Source organism: Galleria mellonella, unplaced genomic scaffold (genome assembly GCF_026898425.1).
Source record: "Galleria mellonella isolate WM207_F2 unplaced genomic scaffold, CSIRO_AGI_GalMel_v1 utg78, whole genome shotgun sequence".
NCBI classification, from domain to species: Eukaryota; Metazoa; Arthropoda; class Insecta; order Lepidoptera; family Pyralidae; genus Galleria; species Galleria mellonella.
In genome coordinates, this window is record NW_026442151.1 from 4771802 (window position 1) to 4797651 (window position 25850).

General features: G+C 34.9%; 1 protein-coding gene across 5 annotated transcripts in view; it reads left to right on the forward strand.

Annotated features, from left to right (window-relative positions):
* LOC113517350 (uncharacterized) overlaps positions 1 to 25850 on the forward strand; it is a 70701-nt gene that overhangs the window by 32838 nt on the left and 12013 nt on the right. For 2 of the 5 annotated variants that reach the window (XM_052901618.1, XM_052901622.1), the window contains exons 1-6: positions 4893 to 5125; positions 17599 to 18679; positions 19283 to 19509; positions 20336 to 20463; positions 22063 to 22223; positions 23927 to 24157. In XM_052901618.1, the coding sequence (XP_052757578.1) occupies positions 17616 to 18679; positions 19283 to 19509; positions 20336 to 20463; positions 22063 to 22223; positions 23927 to 24157 (1811 nt within the window). In that variant the 5' untranslated portion in view covers positions 4893 to 5125; positions 17599 to 17615. Of the gene's footprint in view, positions 1 to 4892; positions 5126 to 17050; positions 17207 to 17598; positions 18680 to 19282; positions 19510 to 20335; positions 20464 to 22062; positions 22224 to 23926; positions 24158 to 25850 lie in introns of those variants that run through there. The other 3 variants (XM_052901619.1, XM_052901620.1, XM_052901621.1) reach the window with 2 other exon arrangements.

Here is a 25850-nt window from a genome sequence, read left to right on the forward strand (position 1 = left end):
ATGCACTGCTATTTAAAGAGCAACGAAAGTCCAGTCCAAACAAGCCGAAATGAAATATCGGCCAGACCAAACTAGCGTATCCGACAACCGACACATAATATTAATATTTTATTAGTTCCCGTTTTTGTTTGTTTTATTCTATATATGATCTACCAAAAGCCCGCGCAGTGTCGTGTCCATATAATCCAGTAATTTGTATCTGTCTCTGTTGTTCTGTTTAGGCAAAATACCTTCAATATATAAAGAGATTTTGCAGAAGAAGGAATGTCAGCCGTCTGGGAATCCACATTATTTTCTCTCGTGCTCACTTATTTAGTTTATAATTAGTGGTATATATTACCACGACGCATTCACGGTATTTCGATTCGACGGGATAACTCAATATTATAATATAGTTTATGAGAAACGGAAAGTTTTTACTTTTGCGATCACTTCCGTATTTTTCGGAATTTGTTACGTATTGAAATTAAACAGTCATTTCAAAAATTGTAAATTATAGTTCTCTAACATCTCTATAATTTTAAATTGGACCATTACAAATAGAGGGCTCTCTTACTCAAGTTACTCAGAAATCTGTATTGTGTAATAACGTTGCATGCATTCTATTACACAGCTGAGAAAAAGATTGAACTTATAATCAGTAATAAGCAGCACCTGTGCCATTGTTATCAAGAATATTAACCTGATGCTAACAATAATATATAGCAGATTGTGGGCTTCTTTACGTAAGGTGCCTTTGGTGTCTGAAGGAAAACGCTTGTGGTGGGGCTTGAGAAAAGGGTTAGATAATTGGATTACTGAGGTTGTTTGTCGTGAAATGTATTTTATACCTAAATAAAAAACTTTAAGGGTTTCTTTAACCGTCGTTTCATTCGTTAATAAAATATATAAGCTTAGGTATGTCTATATTTATTTTCAATGCCTTGAGTAATCTAGTAAACGTTACGCTCATCAACGTCTTATCTACTAGGAAACCGATACCCGTGGAGTATATCCAATGGTTCCGCCGACACGCATCGAAGATTTAATTGCAGTGCCAATGGCGCGGTCTGGCCACTAATGCAATGACACAGATCCAATCTCACTAGATACAGATTGCATGGCTATTGTATTTGTGAAGTTATCTTTAATAGAACACTTGGAGAGCTAATAGTGATAGACAGGTGTGTATGCGGAACGGAAGAGTCTGATTTCTTATTATAGTAAATATTATTTTATTATTTATCCTATACTTTTTAATACCTGTATATATAATTATCATTTTTATACATACAAATTATTTTTGATTTATTAATTTTTTCATTTTTTATTTATTTAAATTACCATTTATTCTAATGATTATAAATAATGTTTACGGCTTTTATTTTTTTTATTTTATTTTAATCGTCTTTTTACGTATTGGTTTTATAAAGCAGAAAATACACACATGTTATAATAAAGATAAATTTATTATATGACAATATTTATTTTAATTGTGTTTATTATTGCATTTGTAACAGTCATAAATTAAATCGATATTGCATGTAAAGTAAGTGACATAGAAGTTATGGTTACCTGACCACTGAACACTGGTTCATTGACTAACAGATAATCGGCTTACTATTGTATGACTAGAGTTACCAGTTGTGAGGATTTGTCCTGATATTTTATAAAGTGCAAATATAATTGGAAATCAACAATAAACAATGCAACTACGTACAAATGTTTTAAATAATATACATAACGATGTTCCTAACAAGAAGTGAATGACACTGCTTGGTTACGTCTTCTTATTTACTGTGGTTAACATTATTACGTTATGCGAATCTTCAGTTTGCAGCGTCATCAAAAAGGTTTTTAATTTTGAAAAACGTGTTTAAAGCTTCAGTATTATTAAACCAATTAAATTATCACGAATATAGAGATACAATTTTTCTTTTAATAATCCAAACTTGTGTTTGATCAAATTGTTCTCATATTAAACAAAACATTCTGTTGACACAGATGTTCAACATTATGTAAAGTCGAAACCATTAATTAGGTATAATGTTGCAACAACAATTATTTTTCACTTGCAACACGTATTATCACATCAATATCAAAATATTCGTGTAAAATAAAATTACCTGTGATCCTGGATCTTATTCTTGTATGATCAAACATTGGAGTTAAGGTTTGATGCCAGATAACGACCTTGTCTTCGTTTTGATTTTACACTTTCCGTGCAAGGTAGTGCTGGATAGTCACGAATGTTGTGCCATTTACGGTAACAGTCTCTCCAGTTGTCGATTCAAGCTCACGCAGCACCATATGGCCGTGCAGAGCCGGTCAAGGCCAAGAGCCGATCATTCTGGGTCGACACTCAAGTGGCTGGTATTTTGTTAGTGTTTACTCAAAGTATTTGTAACTATATTAAATACCTAATGTCATTTTTGAAAAAAAAAAGAAACATCAACGTCTGTATTAACAAAATAAATAGGACACCATTTTCATTGAATTTTTTTTTGAAATTATTAAACGACGATTAAAACCATTTTCGGCAAAGATATCACGATGAAACATTACAATACTTACAATGAAACATTCAATCGAGAACCTTATTCTATTTTAAATTGCTTAAAAAGAACGAATCGTCGATCGTTAAGTTTACGATAATTTTGTTTTCTGCTAGTGATTACGTTATTGTGCTCACAAGTACGAAAGAATCTAATAATGGTAAATGGAGAGGGAATGATTTCAAATAACAGCTGTCTGCATTCTCATCAGCCAGTTTTCCCGTCATTAACTGGATTAATAATCTTTGAACGTTGACGACACAGATTTAAATCGAATTGAATCATGTTTCAGTCAGGAGAGGGCTTTCCGTGTTGTAATGGACATGTAAAATAAAATTTCAGCTCGTGTTTTATTTTCGTATACAGTTTAACTGGACAGGAAATTGCTGTCTGCAACCTTGATGGATTGACCCTTACCTGAGATTCAATTATATTTCAGTTGATATTTCGCTGGTGTAAATGTTTTTATGTCGTACAGTTACCAAAAAGAAAAGCTATTGACAATATTATTAATTCTGCACCATAAATTGTCATTATCTGACTTGCATATTTTACAATTTTTAAAATAGGTAAGTACCCGATTTCTGGCTTGACTCTATATTGCCAAGTTACAGATATAGTTAAAGGGTGGACATGTTTATAAAATCCGTCTCAAATGTCTAAAGCTGAAATTTGTTTTTGATAAGGAGGTAGATTCTTGAACAACTGATTATATTCATTTAACTGTTAAGCGCATTGATATTTTAAGCATTCCTCTAACGACTTCTTCTGTTATACATTTTGTATGTAATTATTTCTGTCGAATTCAACGAACCAAGGAGAGCCGTAATATCGTCTATGTAATATGCAGAGAAGACTTCTAGCGGCAAATCTGTTATTCCAACTAAGTACCTATTTCCAGATCGAAAATGCAGCTTGCGCATCTGATCAATCTCTGTTATTGTATGCAGTATTGAACCTACCAAGCATGACGAATTGCCAATTTGTCCACGATTATGGAATCTAATAATCCCTTAATGGGTTCATAATATCAGATTGGAATATTATTATAAGGCAAACAGGTCTCGCAGTTGTTTTTCTGTAGTTAACGTTCTACGAAGCGTAAACCTGTGAATTAGATTCTTTGAAGATTTATTCTAATTTTTTTTTTAACTAAATACCCCCACTATAAAGGTGGTAATAGTAGGCTAATGAGATTGATAGAGCTAGGGAGATATGAGTGTACAGCAAGGTGTTATGTCAAGCCAATTGTGAAATATTATATATTGTCATTTATATCGTAATCGTCTATGTTGGAAAAGACCTTGACTGATGTATTATGTCAACTTACTTTAACAATCCGTTATATGTAAAAAAAGGAAAAAAAGGGAAGAAACCCTCTTTTTTACTGTTAATTTTTGGAACCCTACAGCAATGGTGTATTCGTAGAGAGTTCTGCATGAGCAAAATTTCCTTTTTTTTTTATAAATTCTCGGACAATATGCAAACTGGATTTATTATATACTAGTATTTCGCCCATTACTTTGTATGCATGGATTTCAGAAGTAAGAAAATCAATTAAATATACTATTTCTAGATGATGTATCAAAATAAAACATACATCAGATTTTAAGTTCAGTTCAGGAACACAACTGTGAAAACCTCATCCAATTTGGTGCAGTAGTTTTTACATAATGCCAGAACAAACATACAGACAGGCAGAAAGAAATTCAAAAAAATATTTTTTGGCTTCTATTGGACTTATTTAAATCAAAACCATATTTCACATCAATTTTTTTTTTTAATATCTCTCATGTACAGCCGTCATCTAGTTACAGTTCTATTAAGGAAGGTTCTTGTCAGTGTTTTCTTCTTTTATATACATTTGGTGTTTTCATATAAATTTTAATATAAATACATATGCAAATGTAATGATCGTGTATTGCATAAAATTTTAAATTTATAATTTTTCACTGTTTCATGCACATACTGCCAATGTTTATCAGAGAACGATTCTTTTTGTATGCCGCCATCTATATGCTCCCTGCTGCAATTCATTCATTCCAGCTGTTAACTATCCACTGCTGGACATAAGCAGCTACAATATGATAATATAATTAGTTTTAGTTAGCTGTAATCTTATTTAAGTGAATACTTATATTCTTTTGGCAAATAAATATCTTAAATTGTAATATTTTACTGAATGCCAAGTTTAATTCGCAAGCTTCGAGCAATTGCTATCTTGGTCATGCTTGTTTTTACACGCCCTCCACAGCCGCAGCTGCATCGATGTTAATCAAGTGTCCAGCGTGCAGATATAGCTTTGCCATGTGAAGGCGACGCTTCATATGTTTGAAATTGGTAACGGGGAAAAGACCATATGAATTGTCGGCTTGTTTGCAGAGCTACACATATGGTGGCGCGCCGCCGCCGCGCCCCGCGGGTCGTAGTCGCCATGTCTTTCTTTTTGGTAGTGTCGTTCAGACGTGTCTATGCTATTGACGTGCTGTCGTTATATATATATTTAATTACGTTGTGTCAATAAGTGTTCGAACGCAGTCTGCTAGTGAAGTGTACACTGATAAGTGATAAAAAGTTTATGTGAGCATCAGGTAAAGGTCACTTTTCTATTGAAAGTAGCTCTACTATTTTTTTTTCGATATATATTTCTTATTTATAAATAATATTGTGTAATTAGTTGGTCCGCAATGTCGTCCGTGTGGAATAAATTAATAATTTAAACATATTGTTAATATTTAAAACAATCCCTTTGATCGTATAGGATAAATTTAACATTAATTAGTTTTGAATTTATATTACATTGGGATTCCCTACGTAATTAAAAGTTAAATTAAATTTAATAAATATCATGTATTTTAAATTACCCGTACATACCAAATTTTACAGACTCGGCAGGTATATCCATATTTATATGAAAGAAAGAATTTGAAAAAGTGAACTTTTTCACTAGTATCGCTTATTTTACATCGTCAATACCGTTTCTAAAATCCATTTTGTTAACAAAATAATTTTATAATTTTAGCTTTGTTATAATTTTTATTGTATGTATTTACAATACAAATATTGGAAACATGTTATGCTTATATACCTAGTAGAAAATTTCCGTATTATATATATGTTTTTTTTTTTATTATAATACATATAATTATTTTTTATCTTTGGTAATAATGTTTTATTTGAATGTTGATAATCAGAAAGTATTATAAATTACTATCGGTTTTTATCATTATGTCGTAACATCAAAAACATAATCTTTAGATAAACTCCAATTTATTTGTTTCAACTGTCTTCATTCCTACTTTCTTATATAGGACTAAAAGCCCGCTTAATTGACAAATAAACAAATTCAATTGCTATTAGATTTCATATAAATATAACTTTTATCAACACAATCTAATAGTAGATATAAGTAAGTAACATAATATAACATTTAACATTTCGTTTCACAACATCTTTACAGCCACTTGACCTATCTGTTACTTATCATAGCCTCTCTGTGACAGAAACAGTGACTTGACATTTGTTGTGCCTTACTAGATTTGTGTTTTTTCTTTTAATATGAAACAATTTATATTTACAATTGTGAGTTTATGAAGATTTTTGCCTAATTGGATGTTTGATGATAATATTTTCCTGTTACTTTTCATTGACTTCTCCCATTTATGACGTTTTTGTGCTACAATTTCTTGATCTACGAGCAGACCAGCAGCCTTTTTTTTCCAACTGCTCGTTTCCGGACTATAATAATAATGGAGGAAAAGGAATTGTTAGTCATGGAATCTAATAGCCCCATTGCAAGCAATATACCCCATCAGGGCGACATCCACGCGGTTCCCTCTGGAAACAATCGTAGTTAATTCTTGTGAAATTCATCACGATGGGCTAACTGACCTGCTTTCCATCCTCATCTATAATCTCACTGGTGTCTCGCTACCGTAGATATACCAATAGCGCGGAAGAGATTACCATTTCTTTGTCATCTAATAAAAAAACAGATCGCTTTCATGATGCTCTAGCCGGCCTTTTATTCTCCAATCTTCTTGCTACTCAAAACCCTACGTAATATGTCTACATAGCACATGTTCAAAATCCATTTTCTTATAAGGATCTCTTGGTTAGTAGGTTTCTAGTCTGTTAACTCCTACAGTTTCATATTTAAGAGGGTTGGAAAGAGTAAATTAATAAAATTGGCAAGGGCACAAAAAGGATTTATCTCGTTTGCGCTCAATCAATTTTCTCTTGTTTATCTAAAAATTTCGGGAAATCTTTCTTATTCGGCATAAATAACTTCAATAAAGCCTTGTTTGTTTGATATTATCTTGCGCAAAATTTGAGACATTTTGCAAACCACAAGTATGAAAATAAACCGTTACCCTCACTTTACCAAAATTTTTGTCGATTAAACCTATTAATTAATTAAATTGATTAAAAATAAAGTTACGACTACATGTATATCGAAACACTGTAAACATGACACCTATAAATGCTCTACAAATATTATAAAAGTATAATGTTATGTATAAACACCGTGTAAGAATGAAAGTTTTGTAAGTAGTAAAAATGAATGGCACCATGTAATTGAACATTCCCGTCTCGTCGGTACAAATCGAGGGTGCCAATGTGGGGGAGATACGTGTGTGCTAGAATAATAAAACTGTTGGCTCCCACAACACTAGCTTGCTCCGTACAAATATTTAACGCTGTCCGCGAGATTTATACGTTTCTGTTTAAGTTGTTAAATCGATATATCGTGGTTGATGTGTCTGTTAATTTATTTTATTACTCCTGTGTCATTGTTTAATATTATATTATATCATTGATTTGTAATCATATTGTATTAAAGCCGAAATAATTTAAATTGGTATTTTATTTATGTATATTTTAAAAATAAAAATAACAATTTATGTAATTAATAATATAAAAATGTAAACTATGGGTAATATGAAAATGATATAATAGTTAAGAGAACACAATAGAATAAAGAAAATGGGTTCTTAACACGATTATATAGCTGAGATCGCCAGTGAATTCGCGACGCAATGTCATTTAAATAAATGAGTAATCATAGTAATAATTTGAGAAAGGTGTTAAAAGTTCAACATGATTAGACAATTCTCTAAAAAAAATATTTAATTTTCAATTCTGTAGTTATGTAATAATTTATACTTCCTTTTGTCAAAGAATATTTACACACAGAGTGCAAGCTCTAGGTAATCTTTGCCTGTTTACTATAAGCATAAACAATGGGGCCAATTCTAAGGTGCCATCTCTAAGATGCACTCTCTCTAAACTTATCTCATTCTATGTTTTAATTTGATAATTTTGCGAAATTATTGTTTTATTATAATTTTAGTGGTCCACCATAATGAACTATTGTCGCATTATTCATATCTATTAGCAATGGTCACTTCTTTCCAAATTGACCACTGGGTGAAAAATATTTACTGCGTACATAGGTCCTCCGTACCTACTTATATAATATATATATAAATATAACGCGTTGAATGTCTTAAGAAATAATAATCATAATGCCACGTGATCCCGGCATAAATTGGGCCACCCATTCCTTTCGCGTGAGTGTCGTAAGAGACGACAACGGAAACTTAATGATCGAGGGATGGACAGCAGCATCCCTCTTAAAACATCACCAAAGCCTAATTGCGATTGCCAACTCGTCTTCCAAGCGTGGAACTACTGGTAAAACCCCCCAATTGGGAGAGGCCTGATGTTCAACAGTGGACAGGTAATGGCTAATATGACGCTGATTATATAATGATAACATCGTAAATACATACAATTACAAATTATATAAAATACAAATGATGCATATTGCACATCAATAAATTGCCTAAGTAATTTATTACTTTTGCAATTCATACGTACATTTTCATTTAAATAATGTTGGAAGGTAAAATATTTATTTATTTAAACTTTATTGACCAATAAAATGTTGTATAAAAGGCGGAGCTAATGCTACAAGCATTCTCTACCAGTCAACCTTTAGTATGTACACAAATACTCGATGGCGGTTTAAAAAATAAAATTATATATATTTTATTATAAAATGCTAATTTATTATTATGTAGTATTAATATCATATATTTAATATAAAATACTTGTTTTGTGTGTCTTTACAACCTATCGAGGAAGTGTTAGTGCTTTATTAGTGCCCACGGCATCGTTTCATTCATTACCTATATTTATTCTAGTAATAATGTCATTGGGGCCGTAAAAATGGCGAGACAGGGGCTGGGGTGCGGCGAGATTGGGGTGGAATATGTAAAGCACGTGTGATTACCATTATTCAGTGTTTGCTCGATAATAATATTATACCTAACGCATATATCCTTACAGTTGATAGTTGATAATTAATCTCTGAAGATAAATCTTAAAAGAGTTCGTTATAATGACAGGAAGATTTATTAATTTATTAGTTAGTAGAAGTTTTATATTGTAACGTAATGCATTGTCTCTAGAACGTTCGAGATCTCTATATTTATTTATTGAACTATAACTATTGTATATAAAAGGTACAAATGGCGGGCGTAACATCAAAAGGCGTTGTCTACTAGTCAACTAAGGGGCAAACAGCGATGTTTGATAGCAGTACTTTTTTTATATATCTTTACAATTGTTTAATATAAATACCTAAAATGACATTTAAGTTCTTATATTAATAAATACAGTAAAAACAATCTATTACGTAATGTATAATAAAGTCATACCGTTTTCTGTTTAGGGTTCAATAACGATTTATTAATTATATAGTCTAAGATTCTTTATCTATTTGGTCAATGTTCTTTCTTTTTTAAGGTATTTGAATACTTCTTTAAGAAAATATAATTCCCTTAATACGTACATATTAATGCATTAATTTAAGTAAGTATGTATTAAAAGAATTATATTTACCACGCGTCTGAATTATCCTTACTAATATTATAAATATGTAAATTAGTTTATTTATTTCTGTGCGCCTTATTTATTTGTTAGTTTGTAATGGATAAACTAAAAACTACTCAACCAATATTAAAATTCTTTCACCTATAGAAAACTACACTATCAATAAGGTATCATCATATCAGTCGTTAACTGTCCACAGCTGAACATGGGCCTTCCCCTACTGGAAGGGGAGGGGGTGCCATTAATTGCCATGTTTAGCAGGCAATTTGATAAATGCAGTGGCTTTTGGTAATGTTTTAACTGCCTAACTGTCGACCATTAGGTCCCTTTTGTAGCTTCTTACGACATCTACAGGAACGGAAGGGGTGGCCCATTCTATACTGGGGCCACATGGCCACATATATAACTATGTTCAAATTATTTGTTGAGGCAGCGAATAGTGACATAAGCTATATGTTATTTCGAAATTTCTATCTGCCCGTGCGAAGTTGGGCTAGATCGCTAATAAAATACAAAATATCTTAAATGTTGATAAAATAGTTTTATAAAATTTATATTAAGAAAAAATTGTGAGAACTCTCATTAAAACTGTATAGGTATAAATTGCATTTAACGCATATATTAAAAAACTACTTCCTACATAAAGAATTACCTATTTTTCTAATCAGTAACTACTTGAAAAAAAATAGAGCTACGTTTCCACGTGACCTTCTCGCACTTAAGTTTATTCCGTTAAATTGTTTTTACCGTTTTTATAGCCCTGATTCTCATATTAAACATGCAAAACCAGTGCAGTTACCTTAGGGCTACCATACATTTTATTTTAAAAGAATACCTGTACTATAATGTATATTTTGTACTTCTAAGTATAATAGAGCCTAATTTATTCAATGTTCTAAATTAACATACACAATTTATCAACATACATTAAATAGATGGAAGCTATTTTAGTAACTAGGACAAATCCTGGTTTTCCTGACGGATGGTAGCCCTATGCAGACAAAGTACTTATAGTTCATAGTCGCCAAGCCCCCCATATCCGGGCTCGCCCCTGTTTCGTAAATGGCAAAGCGAAAGGGTTATTACAAAAGCTTCATTGTTGCCAATAATAATAGAATATATTATGGTTCACCACTTGCCTTTTGGACAGGTTCACTTTGAGTAAAGGACTGCTTAATTCAACTCGTTCGCCTTCAATACGAAGGCAAATAGGATTTTACGGCAATTATCACGTTAAATACCTTTTATAATTGTAAATGTTTCTTCTACAAGGTAAATTGTTGTTTCGTTTATAACTTTGCGCTTAAAGGCAGTAAGAGATTCGAAATAGCTAAATTTACGTGTATATTTTAATTTAACCTTACATCTAATTTAAATTTCAAAATACAATTCAGGCATTCAAAGCAGTTACATCCGTATACTTAATTTTTTTCTATAAACACATTTCTTATACAAAGTCCTGCGGCAATAGCGGTGGCCAACAAATAAATTACAAATTTTACAACACAGGAAAGCTTATTTAATATTTTTGTAAGTTTCTGTAAAATGAAAATTGAAAATTTTGTAATTAGTATAAGTTACAATTAAGACATCATGCGTCCGTCCTTTCATTTTGTGATAGTTTATTACGAGGTCCAATCTAGTATTTTTTTGTGGCAATCTAGAAGAGACTAGATTTAGATTGACTTGATTTAATTGACGGACTGCCTTAAAATTGTAACCTTGAGTCCGGTGTCTGCTTGTTTTTGGGCAAACCCGCTATTATTTATACTTTATATTCTGCATTATCTGTCATTCTACGCACCCTAACCGCAATCTAGTTACTAACGAAAATAAAAGAGGAAAGCTCGTGTCACCAACCTACACAAAGTTGTAGCTTTTTTATTAGACGTGTTCGTGACAGCAACAGGACATCGGCCGTGTTTCTAATTTGTGCCAAGCCCATTGGGACGTCGACGCGCACCAGCCAGAAGTCCTGTTATACCCAACGATTATTTTATTTCTGTTTTTCACCGATGAATAAAAGTTTTTTTTTTTTTTCAGTTCAATTTCTATTTGTTAAATTTCAGATATTTGTATTGTATCTGCCATCAACTGTTCACTGCTGAACATACCATAATATAAGGGGGTTTTGCCAGTAGTTGCCATGCTTGGCAGACGTGTTGTCAATCGCAGTTTGGCTTTTGGTGGTATTTTAAGAGGGACGCTGCTGCCCAACTCTCGTCCATAGCTCTCTCACCTTTTACGATACCCATGGGAAAGAAAGGAGTGGCCGGCATAGAAATTGCGGGACCTACATGGCGAAACTCTTGGTATAACTTTCTTAGTACAAGTTCTTCTTAGTTTGGAACTAGATGGCATACATGATGTAATACATCCAATGGTATTTATTTATAAGCTCAAAAATTGGCGTGCTGTTGACGAAATACTATTAGCTTTTAGCATTAGTTGATTTAGATTGTTAGTTAGTATCTACCAGATTAGACTTTATAAACATAATCTTGGCAAATATCACGTCCGCCGGTCGTCGAACTACCGAATCTGTTTAGTTAATCACAGTGCAACGAGCCAACGACCTTGTCTTGCATGTAGGTATGCTGTTAAATGAAAACTAACGTCTTTAGGGCTCAAAATGTTTAACTAAATTTAAAAATTAGCGGAAGTGTACACTTCATTTGAGTTTTAATAGAGATGCAATTTAATATATAGAGGAATTTATTATATAGAGGCGCAATTTAATTTCTTTTCTTTTTCTGTTAAAAGCATTGTTTGAGCTTAATTTCGTTAAAGCCAAATTCTCATTGTGGGCAGGTATAACTAAATTTTTATATGCAACAATGTATTATTTATCTATAGAAGTATGCATCACAATTTTTCTTTTATACTCATATTAACTATAATAGTCAAAGTATTCTGATGTTGAGATAAATTTAATGATAACTAAATAGAGATTAACAATGGCTAAAACGATAACTGCATCATTGTAAGTAAAAAAAGTGTACATTTAACTTTTTGCCACACAAGGTCCGGACTTAATGTGATCTAAATTAAGGAATGACGTACTGTAGCAATAAATCTTCGCGGAGAGCGCTTTTTTAGCGTCTAAAATTTTTATTCGTTTTTATATCACGCAAACTTGTATGTTAAGAAACCTGAGTTGATTAAATACTACGCAGTATAATTTATATTTTGGTCCATATATGAGTACCAAACTAATATATACATATAGGAATGTTAATTATTAGGTAGGGCAAATTGACGACTGTAGAGTTGTTTCGCAATACAGAACTCAACACACAATATACATTTGGATCTAACCAACAATCATAGGTATTATGTATAAAAAATAGCGTTATTGTTAGATTATTTTATATAATACAAGCTGTTTTCTGCGGCTTTGCTCGTGGTCATATCGTGATATTGATTAATACTACAAACTTCTTCAAGAAAAGTATTATAAAATGTAAAAAGAATTTTTGTTCCGACTAACAGTTCTAGAGATAATAATATTATAATAAAGCGGAAGTGTTTGTTTGTTTGTATACAATCGAAATGTTAAATCTTACTTTAAAGTAGCTAGGTTGTTGTGACTTGTTTATAACACTGCCAATTTCTGTCACAAAATAATTCGATGAAATCCGTCTCGAACTTGTCACAAATACATATACAATTAACATATAATACATCATAAAATTCTAATATCGAGTGCATATATAAACGCACATATAACAATCATAATTTAGAAATCCCTTAATATATCTATCCATTAAGAGTTCAAGAAGTTATTAGATTTTTTTAACAAAACATAATATGTGAAAAATCTGGATAAATAAAGGATACTTATTACATTATTAACTTATTACATTCGAGTGCAATGATTTTTCTGCACATTTATCTCACTAAAAACGTAACGAAGTTGAAATTTATGCAAATTTAAAAGCTATGAAATTATTAAAAATAATATTTTATCGTTAAATCTCCTATTTCAGGTAGTTGCCAGTTTCTTTCAATACTCGTATGTTTAAAATCTAAAAATGGAACACGTAAATGTTTATATTACCACTAGTAAATAGTATACCGCTTTCAAAGTAAAAGGGGCAGGATTTGTAAATTATTTTTATACATGTTTTATTTGGTCTGGTTGTTGTTAGAAAATATTATTTAGAAAAATAACCTGAATATGTTTTTACGTTAATTTTCTTCTAGCAAAAGTAATTCTTCATTTTAGTCGCGTTGTCTTGTAATAGATTCGACATGAAAGACAATGTTTTTTTTTTTTATATTTCTGCAGTTGTGCTTGAATATTTCAGTTTTATTAATATTACTTGTTTCTGCTTACCCTTTCAGGTTAAACGTACTATTATTATCCTACTATTTTATAATGTACCTCCTAGCCTTGTGAAGTTGTTTGAATGCAATTCAGTTCTAAATAAATTTAGTATAAACATGGGTCATAGTCTTGATTTAACACAGCACATTTTTACCTTAACTTACGTGGGGAAAGCTATCAGATGGAACTAGTTAGAAATATTTGGTAAAAACGTGATTCAAATAATCGAAACGAAATAGCTTTTGAACGCACGCCGCTATAATTCTAACATCGATATTCAATCACGGGCTACGCTACGAGTAGTAGTAACATCGTAGGTGGTTATCAATTTATCACCAAGCTCCATATTATATTATAAATTTAAGCATAATATTATCATTTGAACTACACAGGTGTGAAAACTGTCAACTCGATATGTTTATTGAAAGTGGGTAAAGATTTAAATAATATATATTGATTCAAATGCATATTTAAATTTTATTAAATAAAAAAAGGAATGCGCCAGTTTCACATTCCAATACATTAATCATTATAATCAGCTTTGCTTATCTTTCCGTAAGTATATAATACCTACATGCTTGTTATTTTTTCCACTGACTTCCTTTTTGCTTTCTATCGATAGTAAGCTACGATTTTAAATGGTTAGCATTATGTTATATTGTTATATGCCAGAGGGAGACTTTGTACAAAAGTCGATTGCTTGGGTACCTCTGTCCCATTCGTGTTTCAACCGTGAAGCAGTTGTGTTTGCATGGCTGTATTTCGGTTTGAAGGGTGGGATATGGCGTGAGTTTACTGGGTACAGAGGAATAACACCTGAGTCCTCAGGAATGGCAACTCATGGGAGGTATCAGTACCATGGACATAACAGTATACTCTGTTATGTCTATGGTACTGCTCATGTCTATAGGCGACGGTTACCACTTTCCATCAGGTGGGCCGTCAGCTTGTTTGCCATTCTAAGTAGTATAAAAAAAAGGTTAACAGTAATGTTGCTTAAAATAATCATATGTACTTTCGTTTTTATTGTCACATATTATTAATGAATGAATGAAAATCTCTTTATAGTTCCTCACAAAGACTTACACCCTTATATATATATAAGGGTTTATCCCATATATAAGTTTTGACTACTTTCCAACCGAGCTTGGTATCAGTGGTTTAGCTTTTAGATATAAAATTTTAGACAAAAAATAACACTTGAAGTCGGTTTTTTTTTTTGTGGGACGTAATCTTTAATTATTTCTACACATTCATAGTTTTCTAGGTAAATAGCAATATTATCTTTAAATATACACATATATTAAATAATTTGAAAACAGTAATGAGTATATATATTTGCGGATTTTCTGGGTTGCAGATTGTCATATTAAATGTTTCTCGACATAGAACACAGTGCAGACTCTTGGAAAATTGCCAAATGTATAAGTCAGAACTGATCTGAAGCCTAGAAAATTTGTCTAATTCCTAAGAATTTGAGTAATAGTAAAACAAAATTTTCATTACTAGTATATAATCTAATTGTCTTACTAACGTTCGAACTCGAATATTTAAACACTACAAAATGGAGGAGAAAAGATTGTTAGTAATGCGGATTACCAGTCCTATTGTTAGTAATATACTCTATCAGATCGACCTTCACGCGGTCCCCCTGGAGGTGCCTCATCAGTGTATACTATTAGCGTAGCCGGGATTACCATTTTATTATCTTCCATTAAAAAAAAAAAAAAAACAAAATTATTTGTAAACTTTCTTATAAAATATGTAACGCAACGCAGGTCTCTGTTTTCTCGAAGAAAAACTACTATTTACTATACGTGCTTTGGTTTCTTTTAAGTACGGTTCATTATAACTATTCATCCTCGTCCTGAATACTAACGTCAAGTAAAAGTTGTTATTTTTGTTTTTAAGTGTCGTCCTCAAACATTGGCAGATTATAATTTGCTAGTCTCCCAGGTGGAGTCGAATAAATTTACATTGCTTAACAACAAAAAAAATCTATACAAACCTAATATTAACAAGATAATATTTTACGTTTATCAGCAAATATATGAGAATAATGGTTCAGTATTTTTATAGTCGAATAATATAATGTCCATATGATATGAGTGTAATCACTACTCCTTTTTAACCCTAGGATATCGTCAGAGTGACGAGGGAAATAGAATTAGACTTGTGCTCGAGTACATTAGAAAATACGAATTAAAACTACATCAAGCTTCCTGACTTAAGGGACTTCCTGGTTTAACGGATTTTGCCAGTAGTTGCCATGCTTAGTAGGCGAGTTGACAACCGCAGTTAGACTTTGATGATGTTTTAAGAGAGACGCTGCTGGCCATCCCTTGACCATTAAGTTCCCTTAGTTTCTTCTTACGACACCCATGGGAAAGGAAGGGAAGGCCTATTCTTTGCTGAGATCACACGGTTAACGGGGTTATGATTATTATTATACATAATTATTCTGAAACTTTTAATAGCAAAATCTTTGTTAGATTATGTGTAACGCGTCACGAAAGGCATTGACTTGGGACCTTCGCCATGGCCTTTCTAACTTGTTTAATTTATGGCCGGCTAATGCCGCACCGTTATAATGCCGGTAAAAATAAACAGACTTGATTAATACGCAACGAAGTGGGTGCGCAGACGGCGCGTCGCAGTGCACCGCCTCGACAAAATTAAGTAGTGTGCCTTCGTAATCGCTATTCATAGTTCGAAACCCACATACGAATAGATCGGATAATGTGCCCCCAGCAAATTTCCGAGCGATGACCCCGCGGATCCCTGCCGAGCGTTCTGTATTCTATCAATCAATGAGTTTGTAATTTCCTGTATCTTACTTACTTAATCAACATTAACTTAATAGGGTTTGTGGTAAAGGGTATACATACTTGTAGCCTATTGAGAGTATGTCACGTGATTCATTTAAAATGAAGGATTCAATTATTGCTCTCATGTTTCAATTACGTTTCTTGAGAATAATTCATATACCAATATAACATATCCATAATTATATGTATATATAGGCTTCAGGTTGATATACCCTTTATAATTAATCCTCTTTATGTAGAGATAGCTTTATCGAATGCAACTTCTATTCCATTTTATCTATCAGTTGTTACCTGATAATATGGCGTGATTAATGATAATGGGAAAATTGTAAACACAAACCTTTGTTCCAATCAAACAATATAATCATAATTTGACTCCTTTATGTTATCAATAACGTATGATACATGGGAATGTAATTTAATTGTAATGCAAAAAGATAAACGTTTGTTTCTGATATGAATAGCCAACGCAAGGCCAACTGCAGGGGGCCTCTCAGTCATACGCCTGGGAACGAGGCTTTGTGCCGGTCTCCACTTCACGGAGCACTGTTTCATTGCAATACGTCGATAGGTTTTGCTCATTGTTACTAGTTTCACTATTCAACATTCCGCAGGTTTGCTTTTTGCTATGAGTACTGTATAAATTGCAGTGAATAGGTTTCTTTAGCAAAATAAAGCATCAGGCACTTCTGTTCTCCGATATCTTGTTCTGATTATTTTAAACAATTTTGCGTTTAGACACATTTTACTAGTATATTACAATTTAGAATTGTAATCATATTTTTCTTAAATTATAATTTATACGATTTAAAGCTTTTGATGGCAGTATCAAAGACAAAGGCAGTAACCTCCCTAGGGGCAACGATGTCTCGCAGCATAACACTAGCACAATGAACATTGAATGTAATTCTACAATACTGTTGTATAGAACTAAATGTTTGCTACCTAACAATTATAATTTCTAGCTAAACCTTTACTCAGGTACCAATTGTTTCTTATGTTACAGAACATGTGACATACGCAATGGCAGAGGAAACTACTACGTGTGCCGGTGAGGTTCATGACTCGCCATCGAATAAATTGGAGACCAATGAAAATACCCCTAACGTTGCAACAGACCAAGTTGAAGTATCTATATCTACAGTTACTTCTAATGGACTTGATAATGATCAAAGTTTAAACAGAGAGGAGAGTGGTGTAGTTCTGGATAGATTTGGGGATTGTAAAGGCGCAGTGACAGACTTGAAGGAAACTTTCAGTGAGCATGAAACGTGTGAAGTAAACGACGATGTACGGTCAATAGGTGACTTGGATAGTTTGCCGGCTGGGGACGAACTCGCTCTAAACGCTGCGGGCAGTGACAGTGGAGTAGAGGGTTGCGGACGGGCGCTTAGTAGCGGTGGCGGCTCGCGATCATGTGCTTCTAGTGTAGTGTCATGTGGTTCCGGATGTGGTTCCGAGAGCTCGTCACTAGCCGGAGCGCCGCCCCGTCCTCGTCGTCGTGTCAATGTAACCGTAACGGAACCTAAACGTAGCTCTCCTATTGGAACGTCAACGCCACGCCCTGTTACTGCACCCCGCGGTCCTAATTTAGCAACTCGTGAACGCGCAAGAAGTCGAGAGAAACCAACTCCACCCGAGAAGCCCCGCCCCTTGACACCGAAACCGCGAATCCGTCCGACCGGTGACTTGCCAAACCTCATACGCGAAAGTCCCGCGTTGCGTGCGAAGCCCACCAAGACGTCGACTGCACGATGTAGAACTCCTAATTCCCCTAGTGAAGAAAAACGCTGGCCGGCAAATGGGCCTCGATTGACGACTAATTCTACCGACGCAAGTGCCACGCGCAATGCTGCCGACAAGTATGGAACTTTACCGCGTAGGCGGCGGGACGCAGAAACAGATGGCTCACCTAAACATGAAAGTACTCCGCCTTCATCTAGAAGACCAACAGTAGTGCGTTCTTCTTCTTCCCGTACTACAATAAAAACAAGAGTGCGAATATATGCTGAAAAAACATGTCAGACAGTACTTCTGGGGAGCGATGTGGAGTCAGCGTTATCGGGTGTTATGCCTAATATTGAAACGTAAGTTATATATATCTATGTTATAATAAATAGTTGTCTAAAGCTATTCATTCAAATCCGTTCTGCCATTTAACAGATTAAGTAACAATAATCTAAACAAATTTTTACAGTTTTACATAATAGAATTTGTTTGCAATACTTAATTTAGTATTGTGTTATTATTGCTACTTATTGCATGGTATTAGTTTTTATAAAATTTTGCTTCACTTTGTATATAAAATTTCCATCAATGCAACAATCTTCGATACAAAGCTTCTTAGCCGCAAGCCTTCCTTTTTACACTAGTTTGGACCTTAGCAGCGTGCGGCTTGTCATAAAAGCTCGGTCTCGAGGACAATTCATAGATGCTGCCGTGCTTTCAGTGCCACGTACCGTTGAACTCGGAATCGTGGTCGAGCGATTATTATTCCCTTCATGTTTTGTTTGTGTACGAATATATTTCCATAAGTAAATGAAATCCACATTATGATATTATAGTCCGCAGTCGTCAAATGTAATGTTTGTTTAAAGATCTTTACACTTATAAACGATATAAATGTCAATGGACCTAAAGTGTATAATAGAATATTTTGTAGTCAACCTAGTTTGATTGTCAATTGGCAGACGAGTGGAGGTAAGCCGCTGCCACCGTGGTGTGCAAGCGAGTGCCCGCGACGCGGAGTGCCAGCGGCTGGCGAACGCAGCGGCGGCGGCCGAGGCGGCGGCGGCGGCGGAGCGTGAGCGGCGGCTGCACGCCGAGTCGCAGCTGGCGGCCGAGCGCGCCGCGCGCCTCGCAGCCATGGCCGACCTCGAGCGGAACACCCAGCGGCTGCTCGAGCTCGCCGGCGCCGGTCAGTAGTACTTTGTTTAATGTAATGGGGACTAGCGACTCTGATTTTAGTAAATCTAAATCGATGAAAATGAAATGGCGCCCCCGCTTATTATGCTAACGGTATATAAATGGCGGCAATTAACCATGACGGTTACCACTGAACTGCGTGAAGGTCGTCCGGAATACATTTGTTTTTATGGATGAAAATGGAATGGTAACCTCGCCTTCGCTATCGGGATACGTTGGTGGGGCACCAATTAGGGATGATAGGTGAAGATGAAGCAGGTCAGTTGGCCCATCGTGATGAATTCATTAAAAATTAATCATGATGATTTCCAGGGAAAACCGCATGGAGGTCGACCTGTTAGGGTATATTGCAAGTAATAGGTTTGTTCGATCTCATTACTAACAATCCCTGTTCCTTCTCCTGAGTATATTGCTAGCAATGAGGACCGATCTCCCCATTACAAACTATGCCTTGACAATACAAATGCAAAATAATATGCTATATTTTGCTATAAGGTAAATGTAATTATTCTAAGGTTTAGATTAAAATATTTTCCTTAGTGTTCAGCGTTATCGCACTGTATAAAACATACATTGAGATTGTTGAATTAAATGAGTAAATAAGTAATAAACAAAATTCATATTTTTTTTTTTTTTTATTATATCTACGATTTTGTCGTTGAATTTAGTCTAATGTCATATATTTATATATCTATATTGCTTTTGTCATTTCCGATAATTGTAGATATCGGATAAAAATGGGCATAAGTTTTAAAATTAATAAAGCCGTATAGATTGGTTTGTAAGCTGTGTTCTAAACGACTCGTGGTGGATGTTAGGCGCGGAGGCGGGCGCGGACGCGTGCCTGCGCGCGCTGGAGGAGCAGCTGCGGGCGGCGCGCGAGCTGGCCGCGCGCCAGCGCGCCGACGGCGACGCACTGCGCGCGCGCTGCGACGCGCTGCACCACGTTAGTACGCTGATCGAAACCACACACACATGTGGACTGATATGATAATGATGATTTAGTAGTAGCCTGCCAAAGATATTAGAAGCCGCTCAGAAATACATTTCGCAAACATGCTTGGAAATGTGAGCATTATTTTGACAATCTTCTTTGAGATAAATCAAAATTGCCATACTGGCTAGATATATGCGGGCAGCGGCCGGTAAAAGTTGTATGCAAATCCATATCTGTCGTGTTTTGCGGTCAGATAAATTACTATGTAAACTCATATCTGTCCTGTAATTTAAAAATGGAATGACCTTATACTTCGAAACATGGCTACCTAAGGAGGTAACTAATAAAAGGTTTTATTTAAATTTCGAACTGGTTTGCAAATAGAAAGCTGTTTATTGAAAAAAAAAACAAAGGAACATTATGGCGCGTGAAAAATTATTATTGTTCATTATTCGTCATTGAACTTAAAAAGTAAAGTTGTGTTTTTGATTTCCGTGCATTGTTTGAGAAAAGTACTATACAAGCCTTGGCCATAACTAGGCATTAATGGACTCACGTATCACGCCTAAGCCCACATTTGCACGTTCGTCCATCAATGCCTCAGTTGCTGGCCGCTGCAGTAATGTAGTATTAAAATCGGTCAAATATTTTTGAGTTTATCGATTACAAACAAATCTTTCCTCTATATAATATTAACATAGAATAAGTTAAGACTACTTTAATTTTTGGTGATTTGAGAAAAAATGCTTTCACTAAATTGTTAATTTAAAATTAAGTGCATGTCAGTTTAGAAACGATTCCAATAATACACGTGTAATCACGGTAAGGAATAAAAATCATTATGTACTTATTGATTAATGTAATTATTTATAGCTACATATATACCACATCCTAATGTCGACTTAAATAAATTTGTTATGACAAATTACGTCATTTTGTTATAACTAACCTATTTTATTTGTAGTCAATAAATTTATTGCAAATTCAATTTTAATAACATACATACATAGTACAAATTAAAAACCAATTACGCACGAAAACAATAATTTAAACTTCGAAATAAACACGCAATCTATTATTTTACTATTGTTATTCATTTTAATCGTTTTACTGTTCAATTAATTAATTATTAATGTTAGCCTTTGGTTAGGAGGAAAATATAAGAAAAAAACATATGGAAACGCTATTCGAAATATAAATTCATAATGTTCTGATTTATTACATTGTTTGGTTATGTGGACACCATGGACTTTTATCTGCTGTCGATTATCCGGATCATTGGACTTCAGATTGTTGATCCATCAAGCTTTATTTTATTAATATTTTGTATATGCACATTTTGAACTTGTTTACATATATGAAATACACTTAAAAGATTGTTGTTCTAAAAAAACTGTATCTCCTCCAAAAATTATCCAATTTTAATAATTTTTCTACAGCGAGCTAAACAGCAGCTGATTTCACGAACGCTATGGCGTCCGTGGCACTTTTAGTTACAATGCTCACGAGCGCGATGGCGCTCGTCGGCACTCAAACGGTTACTAACAAAAAGTATTTAAAAATAGTAATTTTAAAGAAACTAATAAAGAGGTTTCATTCGGACGGCAGGAGGCGCGTATGGCTCGCGAGACGGCGCGGTCGCTGGAGGCGCGGCTGGCCGAGGCCGAGGAGATGCAGGACTTCCTCGCCGCCGAGACCAGCGCGCTCAGCGACTCGCTGCGTGATACCGAGGCCGAGCTCGCGCGCGCCACGCTCGACCGCGACAAGAGGTGTGCCTCCCACCACTATCGACCAGTGCCCACTAGTGGACCCAACTACCACACAATCCCTGCAACTTAGAATGGCAAACAAGCGAACGGCTCACCTAATGGAAAGTGGTAACCGTCGCGTATACACATGAGCAGTAGCATGTACATAAAAGAATATATTGCTTCGCTCATGATACCCCCCATGCATTGCTATTCCTGAGGATTCAGGTGTTATTCCTCTATACCCTGTAAATTCACTGCCACATCCCACCTTTCAAACCAGGGGGAAGGGATTGTTAGTAATGGGGAGGTTAGTCCCCATTGTTATTAATATTCCCAGAGGAATCTTTGTGACTAATTTATTGTTGAATTTGTCATGATGAGCTAACTGACCTGCCTTTTCATCTTCACCAATCATCATTCACTGGTGCCCTGCCAGTGTATACCGATAGTACAGGCGGGGTCATCATTTCATCATCATAAACACAACTGTTTAACGCTAGAAACATGAATGGGACAGTGGTGTCCAAGCAAACGACTTTTGTACAGTCACCTTCTAGTAATCTAAATCATAGATATTTGAAGGGCATCATTATTATATATATGTATATAATGTATTATATACATGTAATACATCTACATATATATAATGTTATTATTTTAATTTTGTCTAGTTTGCTTAAAAATTGTCACAATACTGTACACCGCTCTACGCACTGACATTGATGTTCCTTTCCAGTTTGGGTGTTGCTGGAAGAAAACTTTATTAGAGTTAAGCTTGCCTTTGTATATTTAATTACCTCTGTCATATTCTTATAACTGGTGTGTACAATAAATAATTAAATAAATAAATCATAGAGTATATAGATATGGGGGAAAGAGATCGTTAGTAATGGAGACTAAAAATAGGTAAATAATATATCCCATTACTAGCAATGGGATATTACCCAACTAGGTCGACCTCCTCGCGGTTCCCCCTGGAAACTATCATGGTTAATTCCTGATGAATTCATCATGATGGGCTAACTGGCCTGTTTTCATTCTCATCGATCACCCTTCACTGGTGCTCCGCCAGCGTATCCCGTTAGTGCAGGCGAGGTTACCATACCATTTTCATCCATCAAAAAAAATTTGACATGATAAACATACCATGTAAAGTCCTTATAAGTAACAACTAATAAGGGGTCGCTGTTCTCCATTGCTAAGAATCCTTTCCCCCGAGAAACTGTGGCTTAAATTATATAGTTTGAGATTATTTTCCAATACTGAACAACTATTGCAATGTACTGGTTACAGGTATGTTGCTTATATAAAATTAGACAAAAATATTTAGTTTGAGACACTTATTCGACATATGGAATTCTGGTAACCCTGACTATTCCATTTTCATTCACCAAAAAAAAAAAACGTATATAGATAGTGGTTAGATAGTACGATTATCATTTATCCGAGCAGTAAGTGCTTTATATTATTCCTAAATTCGTGTATAATATAGTATATATCATATATGTGTAAGTATATTTGTTATTCATATATATTTATTCGTTTATATATGTAATTTTAATATGTATGTGTATCAATAATTAGTAGAACCGCATTCGAGTATTCTGCCACTTGCCTACGGTCGACTGGGAGAGAATGCTTTAAGCATTAAGTCCGCCATGTAGAGATATTTGTAGTAATGAATAAATAAATACGATGAAGTGTGCGTGTGTGCGCCGCAGCCGCACGGAGTGCCGGCAGCTGGTGCGCGTGTGCGAGCAGCGGCGGCAGGAGGCGCTGGCGGCGGCGGCGGCGCGGCGCGCGGGCGCGGGCGGCGCGGGCGAGGCCGCCGCGCTGCGCGCGCTGCACGGCATGGCGCGCCGCCTGCGCGCGCTCACCGCCGCGCTGTGCGCCGCCTACCGCCTGCCGCCGCACGCGCTGCACCCCACCGTCTACCACAACGACGCCTACAGGTGCGCCGCACCACACCACATACACCACACACGACGCCTACACACACTGGCTCCGGCACAACTTTATCTATATAATATTGCGTGATAATAAATAGTCGCGTACACATAGTGGTTCCGTACATAATGCTTCCACAAAAGCGGCTCAACTTTTTCATACAAATTTGCGTGATAATAAATAAATAAAGATAAAGATATAGTACATTACTGCAGCGGCCAGCAACTGAGGCATTGATGGACGAACGTGCAAATGTGGGCCAAGGCATAGCCGAGGCACACATACGTGAGTCCATCAATGCCTAGTTGTGGCCAAGGCTTGTATAGTACTTTTCTCAAACAATCCGCGGAAATCAAAAACACAATTTTACTTTTTAAGTACAATGACGAATAATGAACAATAATAATTTTTCACACGCCATAATGTTCCTTTGTTTTTTTTTTTTAATAAACAGCTTTCTATTTGCAAGCCAGTTCGAAATTTAATAAAAACCTTTTATTAGTTACCTCCTTGGTAGCCATGTTTCGAAGTAAAAGGTCATTCCATTTTTAAATTACAGGACAGATATGAGTTTACATAGTAATTTATCTGACCGCAAAACACGACAGATATGGATTTTCATACAACTTTTGCCGGCCGCTGTACGCATGTATCTTGGCCAGTACGGCAATATTGATTTATCTCGAAGAAGATTGTCAAAGTAATGCTCACATTTCCAAGCATGTTTGAGAAATAGTACATTACTGCAGCGGCTGACAAGAGAGGCATTGATGGACGAACGTGTGAATGTAGGCCGAGGGGAACCCGAGGCATACATACGTGAGTCCATCAATGCCTAGTTGCGGCCAAGGCTTGTATAGTACTTTTCTCAAATAATGCGCGGAAATTATTCAAATTCACGTTACGTTTCATTAAAATTGTGCATTTTAGCATTGAATAGATGACCCAAAGCGTTGTAGGCTTCACTTTCTTGGCGAGTTCGCCGAAATAAGCCAGAGAAACATTATCGGATAAGGATTTCGATTTTCTTTCATTCTTCCATTGAACAAAATTTTCATAGATTTTCAAATATTTTTCTTTAGATTTTGGCGACAACAAGTTTTCTACTACGGCTCTTGCTGCCTCTTGAATTTCAGGTGGCGTTAAAATAATTTCATTACACTCATTGTCTTCACTTGAACTCATTTTGTCAAATACAAAAGTATTTAAAACCAATGACGAAGTTGACGAACAACTAATAACAATAGCTTTTTACGCGCCAAAGTATTATTTTTTTTCACTAAACAGCTTTCTATGTGCAAGCCAGTTCGAAATTTAAATTAAACCTTTTATAAGTTACCTCTTTGATCGCCATGTTGCGGAGTAGAAGATCGTTCCATTTTTAAATTACACGACAAATATGATTTTACATAGTAATTTATTTGGCCGCTAAACACGACAGATATGGATTTTCATACAACTATTGCCGGCCGCTGCTCGACCAGTACCGCAAGTTCGATTTATCTCGAAGAAGGTTGTCAAAATAATGCTCAAATTTCCAAGCATGTTTGAGAAAAAATTATTTGCAAACATGTGTACATAGTAACTGCAAAAACATACTTGTTGTTCATTGTAGGATTTGTATAGTTCTAACATGTTTTGCTAACATTAGCGTGCAAAATATTACTTCAAGGACAGTGGCAATTTTAAGTGCCTTAC